This window comes from Styela clava, chromosome 1 (assembly GCF_964204865.1).
Source record: "Styela clava chromosome 1, kaStyClav1.hap1.2, whole genome shotgun sequence".
Lineage (NCBI taxonomy): Eukaryota > Metazoa > Chordata > Ascidiacea > Stolidobranchia > Styelidae > Styela > Styela clava.
In genome coordinates, this window is record NC_135250.1 from 14,538,969 (window position 1) to 14,562,667 (window position 23,699).

General features: G+C 35.1%; 1 protein-coding gene across 1 annotated transcript in view; it reads left to right on the top strand.

The window, feature by feature from the left end:
* Positions 1-6,231: 6,231 nt before the first annotated feature.
* The window catches only part of LOC120339751 (nuclear pore complex protein Nup98-Nup96-like), a 44,110-nt gene continuing 26,642 nt past the window's right edge, over positions 6,232-23,699 (top strand). Inside the window, exons 1-24 of the mRNA XM_039407946.2 lie at positions 6,232-6,488; positions 7,169-7,294; positions 8,188-8,433; positions 9,188-9,391; positions 9,792-9,889; positions 10,505-10,687; positions 10,822-10,956; positions 11,064-11,388; positions 11,872-12,095; positions 12,302-12,507; positions 13,420-13,551; positions 13,870-13,924; positions 14,621-14,935; positions 15,396-15,531; positions 16,019-16,157; positions 16,682-16,859; positions 17,659-17,958; positions 19,705-19,851; positions 19,983-20,122; positions 20,274-20,378; positions 21,405-21,515; positions 22,297-22,488; positions 22,913-23,105; positions 23,316-23,436. Of these exons, the coding sequence (XP_039263880.2) occupies positions 6,440-6,488; positions 7,169-7,294; positions 8,188-8,433; positions 9,188-9,391; positions 9,792-9,889; positions 10,505-10,687; positions 10,822-10,956; positions 11,064-11,388; positions 11,872-12,095; positions 12,302-12,507; positions 13,420-13,551; positions 13,870-13,924; positions 14,621-14,935; positions 15,396-15,531; positions 16,019-16,157; positions 16,682-16,859; positions 17,659-17,958; positions 19,705-19,851; positions 19,983-20,122; positions 20,274-20,378; positions 21,405-21,515; positions 22,297-22,488; positions 22,913-23,105; positions 23,316-23,436 (4,060 nt within the window). The 5' untranslated portion in view covers positions 6,232-6,439. The remainder of the gene's footprint in view (positions 6,489-7,168; positions 7,295-8,187; positions 8,434-9,187; positions 9,392-9,791; positions 9,890-10,504; positions 10,688-10,821; positions 10,957-11,063; positions 11,389-11,871; positions 12,096-12,301; positions 12,508-13,419; positions 13,552-13,869; positions 13,925-14,620; positions 14,936-15,395; positions 15,532-16,018; positions 16,158-16,681; positions 16,860-17,658; positions 17,959-19,704; positions 19,852-19,982; positions 20,123-20,273; positions 20,379-21,404; positions 21,516-22,296; positions 22,489-22,912; positions 23,106-23,315; positions 23,437-23,699) is intronic.

The window sequence follows — 23,699 nt, forward strand, 5'->3', positions numbered from 1 at the left end:
TTTAGGACAGATAATTGATCACAGAACAATTCTTCCCTTTCAAATTTTATGTTGTTTCCAGTAGACTCTCATCAAAATAAACAAATATAGTAGGCTACAAGTGCTACAACGCTTGCATTACTGCACTGGTAGGACCGTGAAAGAATAAGTTACGGTAATTTCATTGTGGTAAGACACCGGTACCGGCACCAGTACCAGTATCGTACTTACGTACTGAGCTACCAGTACCGGTTAGCAGTCAGCCAGCATCTTACCTGTACACTGTAGGCCATATACGGTAATTGATCACAGAACAGTTGTTCCCTTGCAAATTTTATGTTATTTACACTTTAGGACAGATAATTGATCACAGAACAATTCTTCCCTTTCAAATTTTATGTTGTTTCCAGTAGACTCTCATCAAAATAAACAAATATAGTAGGCTACAAGTGCTACAACGCTTGCATTACTGCACTGGTAGGACCGTGAAAGAATAAGTTACGGTAATTTCATTGTGGTAAGACACCGGTACCGGCACCAGTACCAGTATCGTACTTACGTACTGAGCTACCAGTACCGGTACCGAACCTGTAGGTCTGATATTCCGTTCCGCATACGATAGGCTATAAAACTTGCATTGCAGCATTAGTAATACCGCGGAAGGAATAAGTCAATTTCACTGCGTTACGGCACCGGCATGGCAACTTACCAGTACCGACCTACAGTAGCTGTAGTACTGAGCAAGACAATCGATCGCGAAACCGCTTGAAATAAGTGTAAAACAGTGTTCCCATGAGTAAAAATAAATACCGCGAAATTTTGTATGAAATATCATATCTCATAGGATTCATATAAAATTTAAGAATAAACAAAAGTAATAGCCTTCTAGCGAAAAAATTAATCTTCAACCACTGAAAATTTCAAAGCAATTGGTCCAGTATTCGAAGAGAAAAGCGACTTTTTAAAAACGTGTCAAAGAACAAGAACAACAACAAGAACAAGAACAAGAACAACAACAACATAATATTGAAACGATCGTTATGTCCACTACGTGTCCAACAAGGTTGGGCCCAAAAAGGCCCCTTATCTGCCAGACCGGTCGCAGAATCTGTTATTGTTATGTCATTATTAACCTATTGCCGGTTGGTCGCTGTTACAGAAATAAATAAGGTTCTTGGTGAAACATCCATTTCGTGTTTGAAAAAATCGGCGATATTATGACATCGGCGCTGGAAATGACATCCGGTGATGGGAATTGCTGCCTGTGGTGCAACTACACCTACCGTACCTTGTTTTTCCGAAAATAAGACTTTTCTCCAAGTGCAGTTTTAAGTATTCTATGGCGTCTGCAGCAGCCGCAAAACCATGGCGGTATTTCCATACCATGGCCGCTACGGCCGAACCTATGGCGACTGACTTTTTAGCTGCCACAAACCAATGTCGAGCTGCCGTTACCGCGGCAGCAAATTGAAAACCAATGGCAGGTAAAATTTTGCTGCCGTAACCGCGGCAGGTGGGTCGTAAGGACAGGGCTGTCCCTTATGGTGACAAATATTGGGTAAGTTGGAACGTTTTTCTTATGGATACAGTCTTGATGGATTTGGGGTTAGGGTTAGGGTTTAAGTAAATATAATTCCGCATGATCAATTAGAATTTGGTACATTAGTTTGTGAATATACCGTTAATACTGATTACTGAATACAGAATAGCGCTATAAAACCATGGCAAGAGCTGCCGCGGTTCGTTTGTGGCAGGAGCTGCCATGGAGTGGTAAGAACTGCGCCTCCTTTTCTCCCCGATAAATAACTCTGTGGCTTGGGGTTTTATTCAAAATAACTGCATTTAAAACGTGTTGGAGAGATTTTTGGCTATCGACAAGGTAAAAGCCCCTATTATCTGCTTATAAGTCTCCGTACCGCTAATATCTGAATATTGATTATGTGGTAGGTCAGGTATTAATATAAATTTTTGTGGAATGTTTTCACTCAAAAGTGCACCCATATCTAGAATTAGATTTATTACTGAAAATGACTTCTGTGTAGTTTGAGGTTTGGGGTCGCGACCCCTGGTTTGGGAACCCCTGGTATAGTGTATTTGTATATCATAAATAGTAGATAAATAATAATTGGAAAACTTGTTTTCACATGCTTTATCTTAGCAATCCGCTATTTCATATTTGTACATAGAAATAGAAAGTAGATATATCTGTATATTCATAAGCGAACCACTGTGCTGTTCGATTCTGTAATCCATTTGCACTGGTCTGCAAAGCCAAATCTGCTTTTTTTGGTTTTGCGAGTCAAATACGATAACCAGTACTTTTCAATAATGTATGTCTGGGGTCTCTACTTTGGAGGGCCACATTATGTCAGCGCAACTTCGCAGTGATGTAATTTTCGAGTGACGTAGTCAGTACTGCAGTTGAAGGTTGGCAATGACTAGGGCTGTCCAAAATCGAATATTTTTTTGATTCGAATCGAATATTTTTGTCGAATTGAACCGAATAATTGAATATTATTGCGCAGTCCTAAATCTGTTTCTATTATTCAATAAAAACTCCCTCTCGATATTGTGATAACTTATGTCCAGTTAAATCTAATTTACTGCTGATATTTTGCATAACTATGTTTTTAGAGTTATAAAAGGAGATCCCCTGCCTCTATAAACTGGTCCAAATAGAGGTCTCCAAAATCAGGATTTTGAAAACTGTTGAGTGTTAAGGCTGAACTCTCAATACCTTATTTACTCAATTCTAATGGATTCAGTTTTAACAGAACATGCAAATCCTGTAGATGCTATTTTAATCCTATTATCATTACTCTTATGTTTTTTTTTGTGTGTGTTATTTCCTGCAAAATGATAACAACCATTAATATAGATAATACTGTTGTTCAAGAAATTCGAAGTTGCATATAAGGAGATCACAAATTCAGAGCTAGTTTGATGACTATAACATTGTTACTGTACAACAGCCATCAAAATGCAAGAGTTCAATGTCTTGGTAAATGGATGGAAAATACATATACAAATTATAAAGTATTGCCATCATGAGAAATTACACATTCTGTTTCTAAAAGGTATTGCCATCAAAGATGGCCAATACCGAATAGTTCACTATTTCGAATACATTCGAAATTATTTTTTTCGAATATGAAATTTCGAATACTTCGAAAATAAAATCCACTAATTGAAGCTTATCTAAATGTATGTAGGAATTTCCATACAATAAGCAATGGAATAACTGCTATCAACAAGTTACAACCTAGCTATATATATTACCAGGCATTTCATATTTGCAGATTATTGCAGTATATATTTTATATATATACCATGAATCATGTTAACAGAATTAAATTAATACGACAATAGTGGTATCGATGATGGATTTGAATATTTGCGCAACACAAAATCATCCTAGTAAAACGCTCATACTTTTAAATACCAACCATTATCCAAATTATTTGCCAAAAAGCGGGATAAAGTATGAGTTATTTTTCCGACTGGTGACAATTTTTCGTGAGTACAAAAATACGAATCAAAAATTAATTATATTCAGGAACTTTACCACACATTTTAAGTTCGCAGATCACCGTTGTATGTTCGAGTAATAATACTTTTATTATTTCATAAATATGAAAATAGGAATCAAAAACTATTTATATTCGGGTAGTTTACCACACATTCTAAGTCCACAGATCGCCGTTGTATTTTGTAAATACGATAATGGGAATCAAAAATTAATATTAATCGCGAGTTTGCCACACAATTTATGTCCACAGATGGCAGAGATATTGTGCCGAATACAATTAGTTTTTGATAACGAAAAAATTGTCACAAGTCGGAAAAAGAATTTTATACTTTATCCCGCTCTTGGGAACTAATTTGGATAATGGCTGCCATTGGTTTGTATTTAAAAGGTATGCATATTTTTACCAGGATGATTTTGTGCTGCGCAAAATATTCGAATCAATGGCCGATACCACTATTCAAAATGCCTTACCGTGTTAATTTAATTCTATCATCATAACTCAAAAGTTGACAAATCGGGCAGTTTACCACACATTTTAAGGCCACAGATCGCCGTTGCATTTTACAATTATATATAATAGTTTTATTATTTTCTAAATACGAATCCGAAATTGATTATAATTGGGCAGTTTACCACGTATTTCATGTCCACAAATACCAGTGGTATTTGGTACTAATACTTTCATTATTTTATCAATATAAAAATAGAAATCAATATTTAATAATATCGGTCAGTTTACCACACATTTTATGTCCACAGATTGTCGATACAACCATGTGTTACGATAAGCAGAATTAAATTAATACGACATGACATTTTAAATGCTGGTACCAGTCATGGATTGGATTATTTTGCGCAACAAAGAATCATCCTGGTAAAAGATCGATACTTTTAACCATCGTTATCAGAATTATTTGCCAGAAATTATTTTCTAATGAATCGACTTGTTTTTCCAACTTGTCACAATTTATTGGATATCGTAACAATGACGGCTATAAATACCGTATTTCCCGGCTAAATAAGTCCACTTGGCAAATAGGACGATGTCTATTTTTAACACTCAAAAAATGGGTTTTTCCATATAGGCCTCCAATAAGACGGGTAGAAAAATTGTGTCCCTGTTGTTCAGTTGTGCTTATACGCGCTAACAATTTTATATGTTCAGAACCAGATCATGTTAGTTCGGTAGAATCATACTCACAGAATTAACTATTTTTAACAATTGAGCGGTAAATTTAAGTTGTAAAGCGTCAATCATTTTGGACAACCTATTAACCCGAAAGTTGAAATAATTTTGAAATGTGATAAGTACTACACTGTACGTCCACGGGTTATTTCACAGCTGTGTTTTCCTGTCCCTGTCGTGTTCTGCTGAATCGGCAAAACGAAAGGGTCACAAATCACTTTATCTCGGTGGCCGTGTTTCTCTTTAAAGTAACGATAACCGGTCTGCGATTAAATATCATGTAATACGGTAATTGTCAATTTTTCGAGGTAATGGAAATGAATTTGTAAATTGAAAGCCTCGTAGACGAATGTCGGCAATGTCCACCCACGCAAACGTGCAAATGTGTCGCAACACTTTGCGACGTACGGTCGCACAGAATCCAAATAATCAAAGTGAGGATTCTATTTCATCGTCATTACAATACGTGAGACAGCTTAAAAAGTCGTTTGAAGATTCCCGTGAAACGAAACACCACGTTTACGGCGAAAAGTGGCTATTATTCGGAATTATTCGAAAATGAGCTGAAAAGGTATTCGAATACTTTGATATTCGAATACATTCGAATATTCGATTCGTTTTGGACAACCCTGTTTTGCCATCATAAAGAACCCGCAATACCTGTTTCAGCTTTAAGTCACTTGTACCATGTTCCTATGATTAATAACTGGACAGCTGCAAATTGATTCTATTTATAGAACTATCTTTTTTCTATCTGATACTTATATTGCCTTTTTCACCCTATGTACTCTCTATCAAAATCGTCATGAATGATAATAACATTTAGGTTATGACCATGCTTGAAATAACTAATCACATGCCACTGGGCATTAGGAGAGACACATTTTTATCGTAATATGACATGTAAGAAATATCGGGAAACCAATTATGCCAGGGGCGAAGGTTGTCTAAGCTCGAAGCGCCGCTGCTTGAACGATGAAAAATTTTATGTACCTAATTTTTAGCGATTTGAAAATTAGCCGTAAAACGATTCGAATAATTTGCGATTCGATTTCGAATATTCGGTTCGCATGGACAGCCCCAGCAATGACATATGCAAAAAATTGATGAGCCAGGCCTACTTAGGTACTTGTGGGCATATACTTCAGGAGACTACAGGGGTGGTGACTCCACTACGACCCATGGGCCGGGGCCACGGCCCATCTAATTGAGCCACATGAGCCGTGGCCCATCAAGCTATGGGCCGCGGCCCCGTCAGGAAAAATTCAATTATCTTACCAAAATTTTCAATTTTTACAAAATTGTCAATATTCGAACCAAAAAATAAACTCCTGTAGTATGTGTACCAGGTTAGAGTTAGGGCATAATTTTGTTCAGATTTGTTACATTATAGTTCTATTATGAGTTTGGGGACTGTCTGTGTTAGCCAAGTGAATAGTTTACCTTTACACAACTTGATGGGCCGTGGCCCATAGCCTGATGGGCCGTGGCCCCGGCCCATGGGCCGAAGAGGAGTCACCACTTCCACTCTCAGGAGAACCTATTTCTGTATTAAAGTATTACTGTATTAGGTGATAACAATATCAAAATATTTTAATCAAAACTGTGAAAGAAAAAAGTTCAATAGTTTGAGATTGAAAAGTCTGGAAGTCTCTGCCCGTTCTTGTGTTTCTCCACGTTTTTTAGTGTGACAGTTCAAGTGAACAATAATTTCTTCACAAGCCATTAATCATATAAATGTAGAGATGTTTGGTCAGAAGTCAGGATTCGGATCTTCAGGTTTTGGCTCAGGAGGTAAGTTAATTATGTCACAAATCCACAGGTTTATTGATATAATTACCTGCTCGCACAATAGACTATGCTCGAAGAGCAGTGCACTGCTTGTGTAGCTACTACCCATTCCTGTATTCTATATGGCATTTCAATAACATCCTTAGATGGTATCTAATAATATAGCCATATTTAAGTACACTGATTTCAGCTCTCTAATTACAAGAATAGCCCCCATAATGAAAGACATCAAATATAGCAGTAAGTGCAATTCCTGCCTTTGCGAGACAGTTTTTGGCCTCCCTATCGGCAAAAATGCGCAAACCGGCACTGTTCTATAAACTAAAAACAAGTGCAATCGAAAAACATTATCATTAAATTCTTCAAAAAAAATTTTACAGTAGCATTAGAGAATTCTTATGCAAAAAAAACGCATTTCGTGGCAATGGCGACTATAATTAATTAAGATAATTATCAGATAAACATGGCATATCTGCCATTGTGCCAGACTCTTTGTTTTATTGAAGCAAATGTTAGGACACCTTGGAATCAGAAAACTGTGCCCTACTCTATTTATACCTCAGGATTCAAAACTCATAGTTCCTAACAGCTGATATTTGGTTATTATGCTTTCAAATTATTAAGCATGTGCATTACCATGCTGTCTTGCCCAGATTATTTATTGCAGTATATTTCGAATTTAGGGTTTGGAACCAATAATTCAGGTTTTGGAAGTACAAGCACATCTGGAGGGCTATTTGGAAATAAATCAACTACATCAGGTGGCTTGTTTGGCACAAGCACGCCAGCATTTGGGGCAAATAAAACCGGTATAAAATTTTTTACTGTATTATGATACACTTCAAAAAGTCTAATAATTTTGTTGAGCATGCTGTCTCAAACTAAGCACACTCAAGTGCTGTAATGGCAGCCATTTATTATATCTTCAATCAATGTATAAAACTATAGGACCATTTTCGATCACTTCTTTTTATAATTGCTTGAGCGCATGAATTTACCAGTATTGTTTTGATCTGTTTATATGTATCTTGATTCACTGTATCACATTGTCACCAATGCCAAATCAATGTAGTTTTCATGGTTTTTGACCCTTCTCGTCACCTTATCACATTACAAATACACACATTATCTATGTACCAGATTGAATTGGTCCTTATTAGCTTGAGTATTTTAAAATTAAACAACAGCCCGAAAGTTCATTACATTCGCGGATTTTGTGTGTTTATTTCTTGCCCAAGCCTTGTTCAACAAAGTTTGTGTTTTTTTGTAAATGCGTGTTGGTGAGCGGGCACATGATACTCATCTTATTTTAAACTTTTTTAAAGGTTTTGCTCGCTCTCCGGAATTCTTCATTTTTTATTCGTTTGTATTGTCAGATTGTGGAGTTTTCGAAATAAAACTATCTATCTGTCTTCTTTATTAGTCTATTGTATTCGACTAATGAAATTGGTAAAATGCTAATGTATCGCCTATTCCTCGAAATTCTTATTAAAGAAACTTTGTGAAGTGATAATTTGACAATAGTTAGGAGGATATCAGCTTTTTCCATAAAGTTTTTCCATAAAATATTTTTCATACTTTGGCAAAGCATTATTATGTTATACATATTAGAGAGGTGCTGGTTATTAAAGAGGGGGGAAAAGTGATCATAACACAGACACCTCAGCATTCGGGAATAATCAATCTGTTTCTATTTCACCAGGCTTCACTTTTGGAGGAGCTAGTCAGTCTTCTACAAGTAGTGGGTTGTTTGGAACTCCAACATCTAGCAAACCTGGAGGTTTGTTTGGAACACCGGCAGCTACAGGTGGAACAAGTGCATTTGGTGGTAATTCTGCTTTTGGAAGTACAAGTTCAGCTTTCGGCCAGCAAAAAACTGGAGGATTGTTTGGTAGCACAGGTGGAACATCCTCATTTGGATCCACAACTACTGGAGGGGGCCTTTTTGGTACGTTATCCATAATACTTGTAAAGTTTTATATGTAAATGATAATTTTAACACATGAATGACTGTGAGTCTGTCACCTCATCTTGTACTTGTAGATCAAATTTTAAATTTGACTTTGACTTGAAGTTCCTGTTTCATCTAGTTCAGTGGTTCCCAACCGCCGGTGCTTTTTTGCCAGTTTAAACCAGAAAACGGTCAAAAACAGTATTTCAGCAAGATATGAACTTGTTGCGACCCTGCAGGTGGTCATGTGACACGCAAAAAAAAAAGGCCACAAAGATCTTTTCCAGTATTTTAAGCCTGGTGCAAAGTTACCGACAACTTTGTCATTGTAATGTAAATTCATTTTGTTTGAGGCGTCGATCAACCGCAGAACTAGGTATTGCAGAAACTTCTTTGAGCCCAGCAGCAAAGTGCTCACTAGAGTTAATTGCGTTTGTACATGATTAAGCATGTACTTGTTCTTTTTATATGTGATGTTTTATAAGTGCCTTCCTCAGGCATAATGGATGCCCAGCACTGCATTTCATTACTCAAATATATGATTTTATTTTATGTTTCACCCATTTCAATTTTTGGGCCGCATATTATTTGATAGTTTTTCTTCGTGTGAAATGTTTTTAAGTGTGACTATTTTGTCTAGAAGCATATTGATTTTAATTTTACTGGCCCGCCAGGGTAGAACTGTTAGGAACCACTGATCTAGTTATCTTAATCTTATGTGAAACTCAAACTGTTTGTTTTTGGTTGATAGGATTTTCATCTGCTCAACAGCAAAATGGCACAGGAGCGGTTAAGTTCAACCCTCCCACAGGAACAGATACAATGATGAGATCGGGGCAGTCGTCTACTATCAGTACAAAACATCAATGTATCACTGCAATGAAAGAATATGAAGCAAAGAGTTTTGAGGAGCTGCGTGTTGATGATTACACTGCAGGAAGGAAAGGGGGTAGTGGTAGGTTGCTTCTGTACTTGGTATAATATTTTTTATTAGTGAAAATGTGAAAAAGATTTGACGTGATTATGAGTCTAATTAAGACTGTAAATTTAGGAAGATAAATAAATGAAATGAAAATTGATAGTTATGACTTATGATATATATCTTTGAAATTCGAATCAATTGTAGAAATATTCACAACTGAGATTCTAGATATCTTTTAATTTGCTGGTTGCACACTCTGGAGAATTAACAGCAGATTTCTATTTAGAAGAATCAGAAACCTCGCAGTTTACATGACATATTTATATTTCAATGCTCGTCTGCTGGTATAATCAATTCATAACCTAATACTAATTGTAATGTCATCATAGTATTGTAATTATTGGCTTTGCATCATATTTAATTTAAATTTCAGCAAATAAATCTGCATTCGGGGCAAGTTCAGGAACAGGATTCAGTTTTGGGGGAGCAACCAATAATACTACAACATCTGGTGGATTATTTGGTCAAAAAGTAAGTTAGTAATTTTTGTTTATGTACGTATTTCACTTATACCTTTTCAACTAGTTTTTTGATGTGGCACTTATTTATTTGCTCCGAACACGGCTCTATATAAGCAACAAATGAGGAGTTATATAGGACTAGTTAGTTAAATTTATTTGGAAGGACTTGGATCTTTCCGTTTTGTTTCACCCTGGGTGAGGTGGCACGGGATTTGAATCTTAGATTTGTAATCTGCTATGCCAACACGGTTAAATCTAATGCCTCGCTTCATTTGGTGATCTTGGTGGTAGAATGACTATTTTTCTGTATTTTGTAGTAATAATTTTAAAAGTCAGCACTCTGTAACCTGCAGAAATTTTTTCGGAGCTCCGGAAGTATGTGCGCCTAGATGGCGCACATCCTGAACATAGTATGTGTACCAGGTTAGGGTTCAGGTTGTGTACCATCTTAGTGCAATACTTTGGGAGCACCATTTTTCCACTTTTTTCCTACTCACAATTCACAATCAGGCACATACATAAATCTGTGTTAACGAAATAATCATTCTGGATTGCGAATAGATTGAATTTGCTACAAGGTAGAATCATATATAATACTCACTGAGAAAAAATTATTGTCTTTCAGCAAACTGGCTTTGGTTCTGGAACTACTGGCGGTCTTTTTGGCTCATCTACAAGTTCCACAGGTGGCAGTTTGTTTGGAAATAGTGGATTTGGATCAACAAACACAGCTACTACTTCTGGTGCTGCTTTTGGAGGTTTTGGTCAAAATATGGGCGCCAATAGTCTCTTTGGTCAATCTAAACCTGTGAGTTTGCATATTCCTGTTCTGCTGTCAAATTTCTTTGACAATCTAAATTAATGACTAGAGAAGAAATCAATGCTGTCACAAACTAAACTTCGTTAGCCAGTGTAGTCTAACATTGTTTATTATGACTACAGAATGCTGGTGGAATGTTCGGCAATACCAACACTGGTACAACAACTGGCGGTATGTTTGGTAACACCAGTACAAGTGGTGGCTTCGGATCAACCGGTGGATTTGGTGGTACCAGCGGATTTGGTACCAATTCTAATGTGAGAACAGTTTTTTATTAAGATATGGTTACATTTTCACAGGCTTTATTAAAAAAAATTGGTTATATCATGAATCAGATTTTATTTTACCTCCAACTCTTTCCTAGAATCTATTTGGAAATAAAACCGGGGTATTTGGCACAGCCAGTACTCAAGCTGGTTCTACTGGCTTTGGTGGTGGCGGCAGTTTATTTGGAAGCAACAACAAAACCACTACTGGTATGTTTGGCAATACTACTGGTGGTTTCGGAACTGGGAATGCATCAGGATCATTGTTCGGTGGAAATAAAACAGCTGGTTTCGGAAACACCTCTGGATCCCTCTTTGGAAACACTGGCAATACATCGGGAGGTTTGTTTGGAGGGGCAAATAAAACTGGATTCGGAACATCAAACCTTGGAGGTGGATTTGGAGCCTCGAACACAGGCTTTGGTGAGTTTTACAAAAAAAATATTCATAAAAAAGTCTGTTTGGTTGAAATAAATTGCCCCAAAATTATCTGAAATATTAGTAATATTGTTCGTTTATTTTATTTATGACTTCTGGCAATTTGTTAAACCTCAAAAATGATTTACTTTTGTGACTTTACTACTGTATATTGGTTACTAGGATTATTGACCATCTATATACAGCATACTTTAATTTTTGTTGTGATCATTTTATTTCTCTATATTTCAAGTTATTTCGTCAATTACCCAACTATGAGGTAGCTATAATAATTTTTCTAAGTAGATTTAACACTGATACAGGTGTTAGAGACTACTAATATGTCAAGGGCTGCAGCCTCAGACCAGAGAAACGGACAGTAAAAATGACCTGCTAGCTGTCATTTAAAACCCATGCTAAAAATAACCAGGATTAAAATGTTATCTCCTTATCCTAGTCACAATCAATCTATACCTACATATTTTTAAGGTAATGCATCTTCAGGATTTAACTTTGGTGGAACAGGAGGTACAAATGCTGGATCGGGTTTTGGAAACGCAAACAATGCCGCAGCGAACAATCAACTCACGCTTGGGTCATCGGGACAGTCATCTGCTGAGATTCAGCAACAATTGCAGGCTTTATTGACAGCTCCGTTTGGTGATTCTCCCTTGTTCAAGAATCCTGTGCTCGACCCTGCAAGAAAGAAAGAGGTAAAGTCAAATGTTTGTATTGTAAAATGACCGTATCACAGAGATTTAGATGAGTGAATTTCTCTATGAAACTTGGTTATTGTGAAGATTGTGCATTTTGTAGTTTATAGTTATATTTTCACAGCATCTAACAAGTATTTATTCCTATATCTAGAATAGTTGTGGATCTGTATGATTAAAACCAATTCTTTTTAAATAATTTTTAGGTTCTCAAGCCGACGAACCCTGCGGCTCAAAAAGCTGTTGTATCACCATTGTATAGAGTATCACCAGGTCCAACAACAAAAATTAAACCCAAAGCTTTACAAGGTGGATTATCAAACTCACCTGCACTAGGAAAAAATCACGATTTGTTCGCCGGTCTTCGGGACGAAGAAGAATCAGTCGTCAGTAACAGAAGTTTCATTGGAAGGTTGGTTGATTTAATTGTTGTTTTTAGCCGGGATGTCCAAAGGCAGTGAAGGGAATGGAATATTTGAATATGTTTAAATTTGGATACTATATTTAATCCTTCAATGTATCACATATTATTGAAAATAGTTTTATTTTTGAACTTTCATTATATTTAGTGTTTAATATCCAATGTTTAAGACAAAAAATATATATTTCACTATTGATAGTGTAAAAGCAGTAATTTAATTAGAACATTTTTCATTTAAATGTTTCGCATTTCAACTCATTTCCTATAAATTTTTTTGTATTTTTGGAAACTCATGTTTCTGTGCGAATATGACCCAATTTGGTATTTCATAGTCAAAAATAATTCGGAATTTCTAGATTGTTAGGTTTTGTTGAACTCTGCTTTTTGTAAATTTGGTTTTCACCATTTTCTTTTTGTGTAAATTATTCCCCATGTCTAATTAGGATTGTGCACATTTCATTATTTTCGGTTTTCTTTAATTTTTTTTTAATTTATGATATCGATATATGAGAATGGAATTTTCGGAAATATAGGCTTGTAGTATTGTTAGAAAAACCTATAATTTCTAGTTTGTATGGTTTCTGAATAAAGTTTCAACCATTACATTGTTCAATGAAATATAGCATTTCATTTAAATGGCTTGATCATATTTTGTTATCGTGCAGACTACCCCTGTAGCAAGACCAGCTATGAAACTTGCTTAATATTTTCTATCTACCTCAAGCAGTACATATCTTTCAAATGCTTCCATAACTTCGTGTTTAATCATAACCAACTTTACAGTCAGATGATTGTGTGGTTGCTGGAATGCTAAACTTCCGAGTCAATATAGTTTATAGGCGATTTAATATTCGCCAATATCGAATTTTGCAGTGAAATATCTCTTATTTAAATTAATTTCAGAAAAAGTGTGAAGAAGCTGAGCATTAAAGTGACAGCATCTCCGCAATGTACTTTAACAGGAAGTGCGACACCTACAGGTGAAAGGTCATCAAGTCGGGCTTCAAGTGCATCTGGGGAGCAGCAGCATGAAATGTATAAAATTCTAGCTATTTATTATAACTCAAAAATTAGCTTGTTATATAAAATGCTACAAATGTGAATTGGTTTTTATGGAATTTGATTTTTATCTAATTCTCAACGTGACAAATGTCTTATTCAAAATGTAGATAATATTGATTGAAAACAGCAATTCTCTTTAATTTGAGGCTTCTATTCGAATGTCTATGGATTGACTGACAATCATGACACTCTGTGAGAATTTGAGGAAGATCCAACATTCAATTTATAGTATCCAGTCCTGATCATAATACATTGTGACATTTCATCATACGTTCTACTTTTATTTCTTAGTAATGGTCGTGGGCCAGGAGAAGAAACACCTGCTGCAGAACGAAGATCATCTCAAGTAACTTTTTATATTTATTTCAATATTTCTTTGGAACAAAAAGATGACATTTATATCTATGTCACACCATTGGCAAAATTTTATTTTTTCACATGTCAAAAAGATTCTGATCAATTTTAATACCATAATTGATTCACATTATTGGAGTTACGCAACACTGTAAGTGACGCCACCCCGGCCGGCTCGGGGGTGTGGTGCATCATGCTAAGCGTTGGGAATACGCTCGCCACCGCACCTCTGATTCCCCTACGTGGGTGGGCAAGTTCGAATCCATGGGAGATAGTTATGTGCAAGAGGATAGCTGGACTCCTCGCCGCCGTAGGGGGGTTCACGTAACCACTGGTCGGTCACGGCTTCCTCCACCACCAAGTTTATGCATTTGAAACGAATAACTGGCTAACTATCCAACATGGATCAGTATCTGGACGAGGATACATATCATTAAGCAGTCTTATCTTCTTTCCTTTCCCCCAGGATAAATATGTAAATCCCATCCTACTAGTAAAAACATACCACACTGCTATCAAGGAGAAATAGCCTAAATATCTAATTGGTTGCGAAAAAATCTTTATGCATTTTAACAATGTTTAGTGAATTCTGTTTCAAATTCTTGCTCGAAAGTTAATGCTTGTTGGTTCTTGTCACATTTTCCCCCCAAGATATTAATAAAAATTAACATTGCAATACCATTGTCAGGGTAGAGATGAGAGAGAAACAATTCCGTACAAGTTACTCTCGGATGAAAATGATCAATCAAATTCACGACCTACACCATCTGGACATGCAACTAACAACATGGATGACACTATGATGGCATTGAATGTTCGGGCCAGGGAATCTGACCAACAAAAGGAGGGAAGAGATCATTTTGGAATGACTTTAGACAAGCCAGCTCAGTCTGCTCATGATCCTGGTGAGACATTTGTGAAAAAAGTTTGGTCTCCTGACACAAAGCGAAGACTTGAAGCAATGCAACGTGAACAGGATTCCATGAATGAGGATGATCAACAGGTGACATATTAGGTTATATCATTTTGGAATGTATTATTGACTAATGATGAAAAAAAATATATTTGTGGAGAAAGAAAATAGATGGACACTAGTAGACAAGGTACTTTCGTAGTATGTGTACCAGCTTAGGGTTAGGCCATAATTTTATTTCAATTTTCCTTATTTTAGTTCTATTACGAGATCGGGGACTGTATGTGTTAGCCAAGTGAATATACCCCCTGCCCAGAGGTTTCAGTCCCTTTATTTACATAACTTGATGTGAAATAACTGAACAAAACTAGTTACCTTCATATTGGTACACATACTTCTTTCTGGAGCGCTGACAATATACCCGGCTGATTTAGTCTATTCATTTTGGTTAGAAAAACAGTTCTGGGACAGGAATTCTCTTTTGAAGTTTTTGGAGAAAATCTTGAAAAAATTTTATCATACTCAATTTTTTCCAAATATTTGAATCTAGATATCAACAGAACCTTCTCCAGCTCATATCAAGCTCACAAGAAGTGGATACTACACAATACCCAGTATGGAAGAACTTGGTAAATGTGTCATGGATGGACAATGTCTTGTTACTGATTTTACTATTGGAAGAAAAGGTATAATGTTTTCTAAAGTTTTAATAATTTCTTCTATCATACACCACAATAAATATTTTGATTTATATCATTCGTGCTTTCAACATAATATCTGTGGTATCTGATCAATTTGTATCTGAAGATTCTTGTGCGCAATTGCTTAGTCTGGTTGAATACACACGTCTGAATACCTATTCATTAGATCAAAGACTCACGTCACAAATTAAATAATGGCATATATTTTTTCGCTTGTTAAAAAATCAGCATTTGCATTAGTATCCAAGACCAAAGCTACCAGTCCAGGGTTCGAAACCTGTACAAAGCCACAATTGTTACCATCCATTGCCACATATGTACCTACATCAACATATTGTGCTTCTCTGGTTTATTCCTATACCGTGAAAAGTTTTCTAATCGTGATTCGTCATTTACGATTGCAACAACGGCCCTACATAGACGGTCAGTACAGAATATTTCAAAATCTTATCGAATAAAAAAATCTTTTCAGGTTATGGTTCTGTCTTCTTCCCTGGCACCATTGATCTATATGGTATTGATCTTGATGAAATTGTTCATATAAGAAGGAAAGAAGTGATTGTTTATCCTGACGATGACGATAAACCTGCATTGAATGAAGGATTAAATAGGTTTGAATTTCGTATTTATGTTATTTTGATTGTTTGATTACAAGTTTGAGCTTGCTTCACAGTCAGTTTGAATTACATGTACAAATAAACTTTTGGCGTCCGTTTTGTATTGATTACGTTCTTTCTTTGGTCTTTGTTCTTTTCTTTGGAATACTATAGTTCTATAAAGTTATTTTTTGAAGAACTGACCTTAAATTTTTATGTATTGTGACACAGTGCAGAAAAAGGCAGAAGGTTACTTATGTTCACTATCCTATTACTGTTGGCATCACAAGTCTCAATTTTGGGCCTGTTCATTCTTTCGAATTTCAACTGAATCTCCACTATCTCAGTCAAAGTCAAGGGCAATCATTCTACTAAAACTTCTAATTCTTCCATAATCAATACCTATGTATTAATTAGGGCCTGATATAACATGAAAAAATAATATTATAATTTTTAAATTATTTCACTCATAGTCTTGCTGGAATAGATTTATTAAAGAATGCTATGTTATGATATTTATTCTTACTTAATTTTTATAGAAAAGCAGAAGTTACCCTCGACATGGTGTGGCCAAGTGACAAAACAACCCGAGAGCCAATAACTGATCCTGAACGTATATCTTTGATGGGTTGGGAACATAGATTGGAACAAACAACAGCAAAGATGGGAGCTCGATTCATAGAGTATCGACCAGATACAGGATCTTGGGTGTTTCTGGTAAGTATTCACTGATTTTTACTGAGATTCAAGATAATGTCGGTTTGCTGCAGTGTTGATGAGGCTCGAGTCATTGCCTTGTCCCAAGTTAGACTCGAACCGCCATTTTATCAAAGACTCATAGTAGCTCAAGCCATCTAAATTGAATTTTCGGTGCTCCCGAAGTATATGCACCAAGATGGCGCACAACCTGATAACCCTAACCTGGTCCACATACTATGTTCAGGTTGTGCGCCATCTTGATGCAACTCTTGGTTTAGAGAAGAAATGGGCAAAGTTTTTAGACCGGGGACCAGAATTTTTGCCTACCTAGAAGGCGGGCGTAAAAAGTTACATTTTAATAACAATATTTACAGTGTTGCAAAAGTGGAAAACAATAAGCCTTGTGCCAAACTAAATTCAATTGCAATCTCAACGAATTCCCTGAGCTATTTTTTAGCTAAAGCATCAAAATTTGGTTTTAGTTTGGTTGTGGCAGCATCAGGCGGGCCAGAATAAAATACCCAGCGGGCGGATTTGGGCTGCGGGCCGTAATTTGACCATGTCAGGTTTAGAGACTTCGACTTGCTTGATATTCTTTTCTGAATCAGCTGCTGAGAGAATTTTACAATCTTGCGAGTCATCAATGACTCCTGTCATAGTACATAGTCAGTTGAAATGACCTCAAGCTACAAGTCACCTTGACGATCAAACATGACGAGACTTGCGTCCCTGAAATTTTCCTTCGCTAGCTCTTAAATATCCTTCTATAATACTTGTTTTTCTTTATAGTATTTTTTCATTATTTCTACAATATTAGGTGAATCACTTTTCCAAGTATGGCTTGTCAGACAGTGATGAAGAAGGCGATGAAAACATTGATCCTGCCATGAAATTGAAACTTCTTCAACAAAAGTTAAAACAACAACAACAACAACAGAAAGGTGACGTAACAATGAAGACTGGTTTACAGAAGCCAAAACCAGCGGCAGTAGCAGCGTTAATTCCTAAGCATCGCCAACCTTCTCTCGGAGGAATTGACTTGTCTGAAGAAGAATTTATGGAATCGGAAAAGAATGCATTTGCTGGAGAAGGTGGAGATATCACTACTCCAAAAATGGTGTGATTGAGTTTAATGATACTAAGTGATATGTAATGTAAATACCACAAATCTGTTTTACTTATGCAGTGGGTGAAGTAAATCTTGGAGTAACTTTGGGTACTCCCGAAGTATGTGAACCAAGATGGCTGACACCAGAACTTAGTATGTGTACCAGGTTAGGGTTAGGCCATAGTTTCGAGTACAAATACTGCGGGAGTCACTTGGCTAGTCCCCGAACTCGTAATAGAACTAACATAAGGAAAATTGGAATAACACATACTACTTTCTAGTCTGCCATCTTGGTTCACATACTTCAGGAGTACCTAACCTTGTGTGTGTATGTGTGCGCATGTGGAATTTCTATATGAAGTTTCACTCTTTCACTCATTATAGTTTAGGAATCACACTTTGATTTTCAAGTTTTCACCAATTTTTGTTCAGTTCCCAAAGCATACAATTTTCTTTTGATTATATTGCAATTACTTAATGAAATGATTCAAAGCATTTGGAATTTAGGGATGTGAAAATTATTGGAATCTGTATAGTACACAAAACCTTGAAGTAAATATCTTTCTTCCTCTGTTCATTTATTTATCTTCCTTCCTTTGTTTAAAATATTATTCTTCTTTGTCTCTCTTTTTCTGTGCATTTGCGAATGGATAAATAAATAAAAGTCATCGTTTGAAGTATGTTGTAATTCATTCAATATCTCTTCTCATATGCAACATTGACTTTGTTGAACTAATTCCGCTCATCAAACTTATCTATGATATCTAATTATAAGCATAAAAGAACTTTATATATATTCATGCTCCTGTCTCGAATTTGATTTTGTAAATATAATTGTCTGATTTGTTTCCAAATAAAAACTTATGAAAAAAAAAAAAGTTTTTTTAATTTTCAAGCAGGCAGTTGTTTATTAAGGAATATATAAAACTTTTCTCTGAAACTTTTTTGGAAGTCAATTTTAAATTTTTTCTGTTTTAAGTATGGTACTTTAAATTGCATAATAACTTTATCCACTTTAGTTATAATCTTCTTCAGTTGACTCCAATAAACATTCAGTAGAATCCAACATCTCCTTCACAAATTTCATTTGATTGAAATTCGTAAAAACCTGTAGCTATATTCCAAATTTTGTTTCATCAAATTCAAAAATACAATTTTCAAAGACAAAATATTTATGTGGGTATTTGAAAATCATTGGTATTTGAATCTCCTCACATGGAATGATCATAATTTGATGTGTGTTACTCTTTAACAATAAAGTTGAAATGAAATGGATGAATGATTATTAAAATTTATTTGGGTGTTTTGATGAGGTATGTGTATGAGGCTGTGATTTAAATATATTTATTCATTCATTAATTTTGATAATTAAACAAGATAAATACATTCAAACTTCAAAAAACAATCAATTTTATCAAATTTCTTGATATTGGTCAAATTTAAGTATTTCCACTTTATTGCACTAGTCAAACTGTTTAGAATCATCTTAACTTTTAACAGGAAAGGTGATTTCAAATGATTGAAAATTTTAGTTTGACGTTTCCTAGTTGAAGAACTCTTAGTTTTGATTGAATTTCTTTTCATCAATCTACTCATTTCAATAATCATGAAAATAAATTTAATTTGAAGCTAATTGCTATTGATTGCAATATTCTCGTATCTTATCACAAATATAAACAAGCTTTTCTCTTTACAATCTGATCAATATAATTTAAAATTTCCAAAAAAAAAATATGAGTTCTGTGTTGCTTCAAGATTGCTCCTATGTCAGAAGACAATGATCGTATGATGGGTGAATATGACCAGAATGAAACCGAGCGACAAAGTCCAGGTGTTATTGATGTTCTACCAGCTTCACAACGAATGGCATATTCAATGGAAATAAACACACAAAGTATACAAGTGGGTCCAATTTCGCTTGCAATTCTTGCACAGATTCTTTGGCTAAATTGAATTGACTACACATTAAACAGCAAATATTATGGGCCAAAGAAAACTGTTAATGTTGCACAAATGTATATATTTATAAAAAGGTGATGAAAGCATCATTTTTTGGCGATGATGAACTATCTGATGGATCTGTTGACAATCAACATCAGGAAAAAGTAGTTCGTTCCCCAAGACAAGTTGGAATAAGACAAACTAAGAATATTTCACCTGCCAATGTCATAAGGTAAGTATATGTATATAGCTTGCATACCTCATTATGTTGCATATATCTATTTTTTGTTGTTGAATTTTTCTGTTTTGAAGGACATCAAAATGTAGCACTTATTTCAGTACTGATGAAAAACTTTTATTTGATTACTTTAATATGTTTTTAGTCCTGGAAGAGACATCTCATTGTCTGTGATGAAATCACAGAAGACAATTCATGGCATTGGGTCAACATTAATGAAAAGTCAAATGTCTCCAGTTCATCAGATAAGGTTGGTACATAAAATGTAAATATAGACTGAATGTAATGTGCTATATGAAATGTAATATTAGTCTTAAGGAATTAAAATTTTTTCTTGTATTGAGTTTCCGATAGAAAATTTGGCAATCACCACAATTTTTAAATAAAATGACAAAGCTACAATTCTCATCAACTTGCTTTGAAAAAGCTCACACAGGTTTATATGATAAAATTCCTACGAGTCATACCTAAAGTTATGAATTTTTCCATGTTTTCTTTATACTCTCTCTCTCATAAAACTTATGTAATTGTAAGTGTCCCTGGTGTTATGTCTATGGTACATGGTTTCTCATATGGTGCAGTGGAATCTCTTGATATTTGTAGGCTGTAGCAATCAATTATATGATAAATATTTTGAATTATGCATATGATGATACCCATCCAAAAATCTATCAAATTATTTTCACAGTGATTTTTTAAGTCATCCATATTCTGCAAACTTTTGTATGTTGTTTTTAGTTAATTATTAGCCTTTTATACTGTATTTCCTCTCGCATATTTCGCATCACTTTATATTTACTGAATATTGCAACTCTCGTGACCTAGTAAGTTGTTCAGTTGCTTCATCGAAACAGCTAAAAACCCTTTTTGGCAGATTATCAAATTTCATGGGTATGCTTCTTGTAAAAGGAACATGCTTCTGATTCAAACAGACTTTGCCACATAAAATTGATAGCGACAGTAGTGATATATGTGACAAGTATTTAGCAGTTAAGATGAAATTATTGATCAATATTTTTCTAGCTAGAACAATGCATAGTACCTTTTCACCCATTATCATTACCCCATATTTTTAAAATCAAATTTAGTCGTGTTTACACAGAGAAATATGGTAATATATCGGATATATTTAAAACAAGTGTTATCACCCATGTTTATCCTTATTCGAAAATTTTGCCACCCACAAAGTTTTTGAAATGCACTACTTCTTTACTTAAATTTTGCTATATATCATGTGTACAACACTTTATTCTCTTTTCATCTTTTATGCCACTAGAAAAGCACCAATGAAAGCTCCACAGACTGCAAAAGCACCCACAGTTGTTTCAATGAAAAGATTCCCATCTTCAGTATCGATTAACAGAACCATTATTACAGGAAAGCACAGGTAGGCTACCCTCGACAGTTTTATTGGTTTGCATGTCAGCAAATGATGCATGCGAGAAACGTTTGATAATTTCAAAGGGGTTCGAAAAGATTGACCAACACCACTGGTATTGAATAATAATGAGTTATTTTTACCAAGTTTCTATATTTCATCCAGAAATTTTTGCGCAATGAGAAAAAATGAACTTAGTAATATTTTCAATTCTTCTTAAAAATAGTAGGCTATTTGAAATTATCAATTTGTAGGTTACTTAGAACACTGCTGTATTTCGCACATTTGACGTGGCATAATCTGAATGAAGCAGGAAAATTCAATTAGGCATTTGTTAGAAATGACTAGATCAAATAATTCTCCAGAAATTATACGCTCCTCACATTGGTTACTACCATAGGATAGTATTTAGTGACTTTCTGGTGACCTGCAATTTTTAAATTTCTTAATAACAACATAGTATGATTGTCTTCAATTTTTGAAAACGTGATCTTCTGACTCTGTAATTCGGACAAGTGCATGCTCTACTTACTGATACCCTGGAACTCCAGATGTGCTCTCAAAAACAAAGCTAAAAATGATGAACCATAATTTTTTCCCGTTTTGTGGAAAAGCTGTTAATCTGCGAGTCTGATTAAATTCAGATCATGTTTGAATATATCCTGTCTGTTTAGTCCAATATATATACGTCAACGTCATATTATCATCCAGCGGTGCATCAGGATCACCTATTAACTCATGCAAATTTTCCTCAGTATCTCTAACATTTATTTTCCCAATGCATTAACAGTTGTGTGTCTGACTCTGGCCTTTATATGGGCCGAAGGTTTCGAGTTGGTTGGGGTCCGAATTGGTCGCTTGTACACAGTGGGATTGTTGGAGCAAGTGGAAGTGAAGTCTATTGTGATGATAGTGAATCAAGTGCAGATTCTTTGTCATGGAAAGGGACTGACAGTTTTTCTATATTTTCGGCTGACAATAGGTTTGTTCTTGTTCAAATCTTCAGTTACTTTGTTCTATTTTATTATTTCAATATATCATTTATAATTCATTCAACTAATTTATGGAATACGCTATATGCACAATTTTGTCCTTTTTGAGACATAGGAATATAACTGCAGATATGCCTAGTGAAAAAGGGGTATGAGGAATAATACTCAAATGATATTTTCAATTATGATAGGATTAGGATAATCGACTGGATATTTTGTTTTAATTAGGTTCTGTTAATAGTATGATTTTTTTTCGAATTTCGCACCTTTTTAAGGTTTTCTCAGTTTACGTGCCACATCTCAGTGATAAAAAGTTCATGTACCTCATTTTTATCAATTTTGTGCAGAACTTTTAACAGAACATCTGCAATCATTAATAATATTATTTACTCCAATTTTGAATGAATTAAACAGAAATCAGAATGAAAAAGGATTTCAAGTCAAAATAGAGAAAGTACAGTGTGCTCCTCATCTCTACAATAATACAGGAGAAGCAACAGATGTTGATGTTCAGTTCCTCAGAAGTGCTCGACTTCATGCAGTAATGATCACGCCAACTCCTGCTGAATTTACAACTTCAAATATTTCACATTTAAACGCAACAGAAGTAAGATATAAGTTGTAAATCTTGAACTTTCGAAAAGAAAGATCAAACTTTATCAGTTTATTTTTACTAGTTACTCTCTAATTTTGATTTTTTGATTCATTTTCCACTAATGTAAATTCTAAACTTATTCAAAGCTTGTTCTTATATCTGTGAACTATATTGTACCGTAATTTAAAATTTTTAGCATTCTTTTGTGTATTTTTCATACAGAATGAAGAATCTGTAACGTGTCCACAACTTTGTCCATCAGATTCTGTTAATACGTTGAACGTATATGCAGATGTTGCTAAAGATTCTTGGCAGAAAACTGACCGAAGTCATCCAGATTCTGGTATGTTTATATTGATGATTTTAGGCACAATTTATTGAAACTGTTTATGCGTTAAATTCATTGTATGGTTCGAGTTTAAGTGAAAAGGTTAGTTGCAAGAATTCTCGAAATTCACATTGCAATGCTTAACTAAAAATGCAATGTCCTCTAAAACCTTTATTACCCCCCAACGTGGGGAAAGCCAGGGTACTGGTAAATAAATGTTCCAATTTTCATTACTGCCCCCAACGTGAGGAAGGCCAGGGTACTGGTAAATGTTCCAA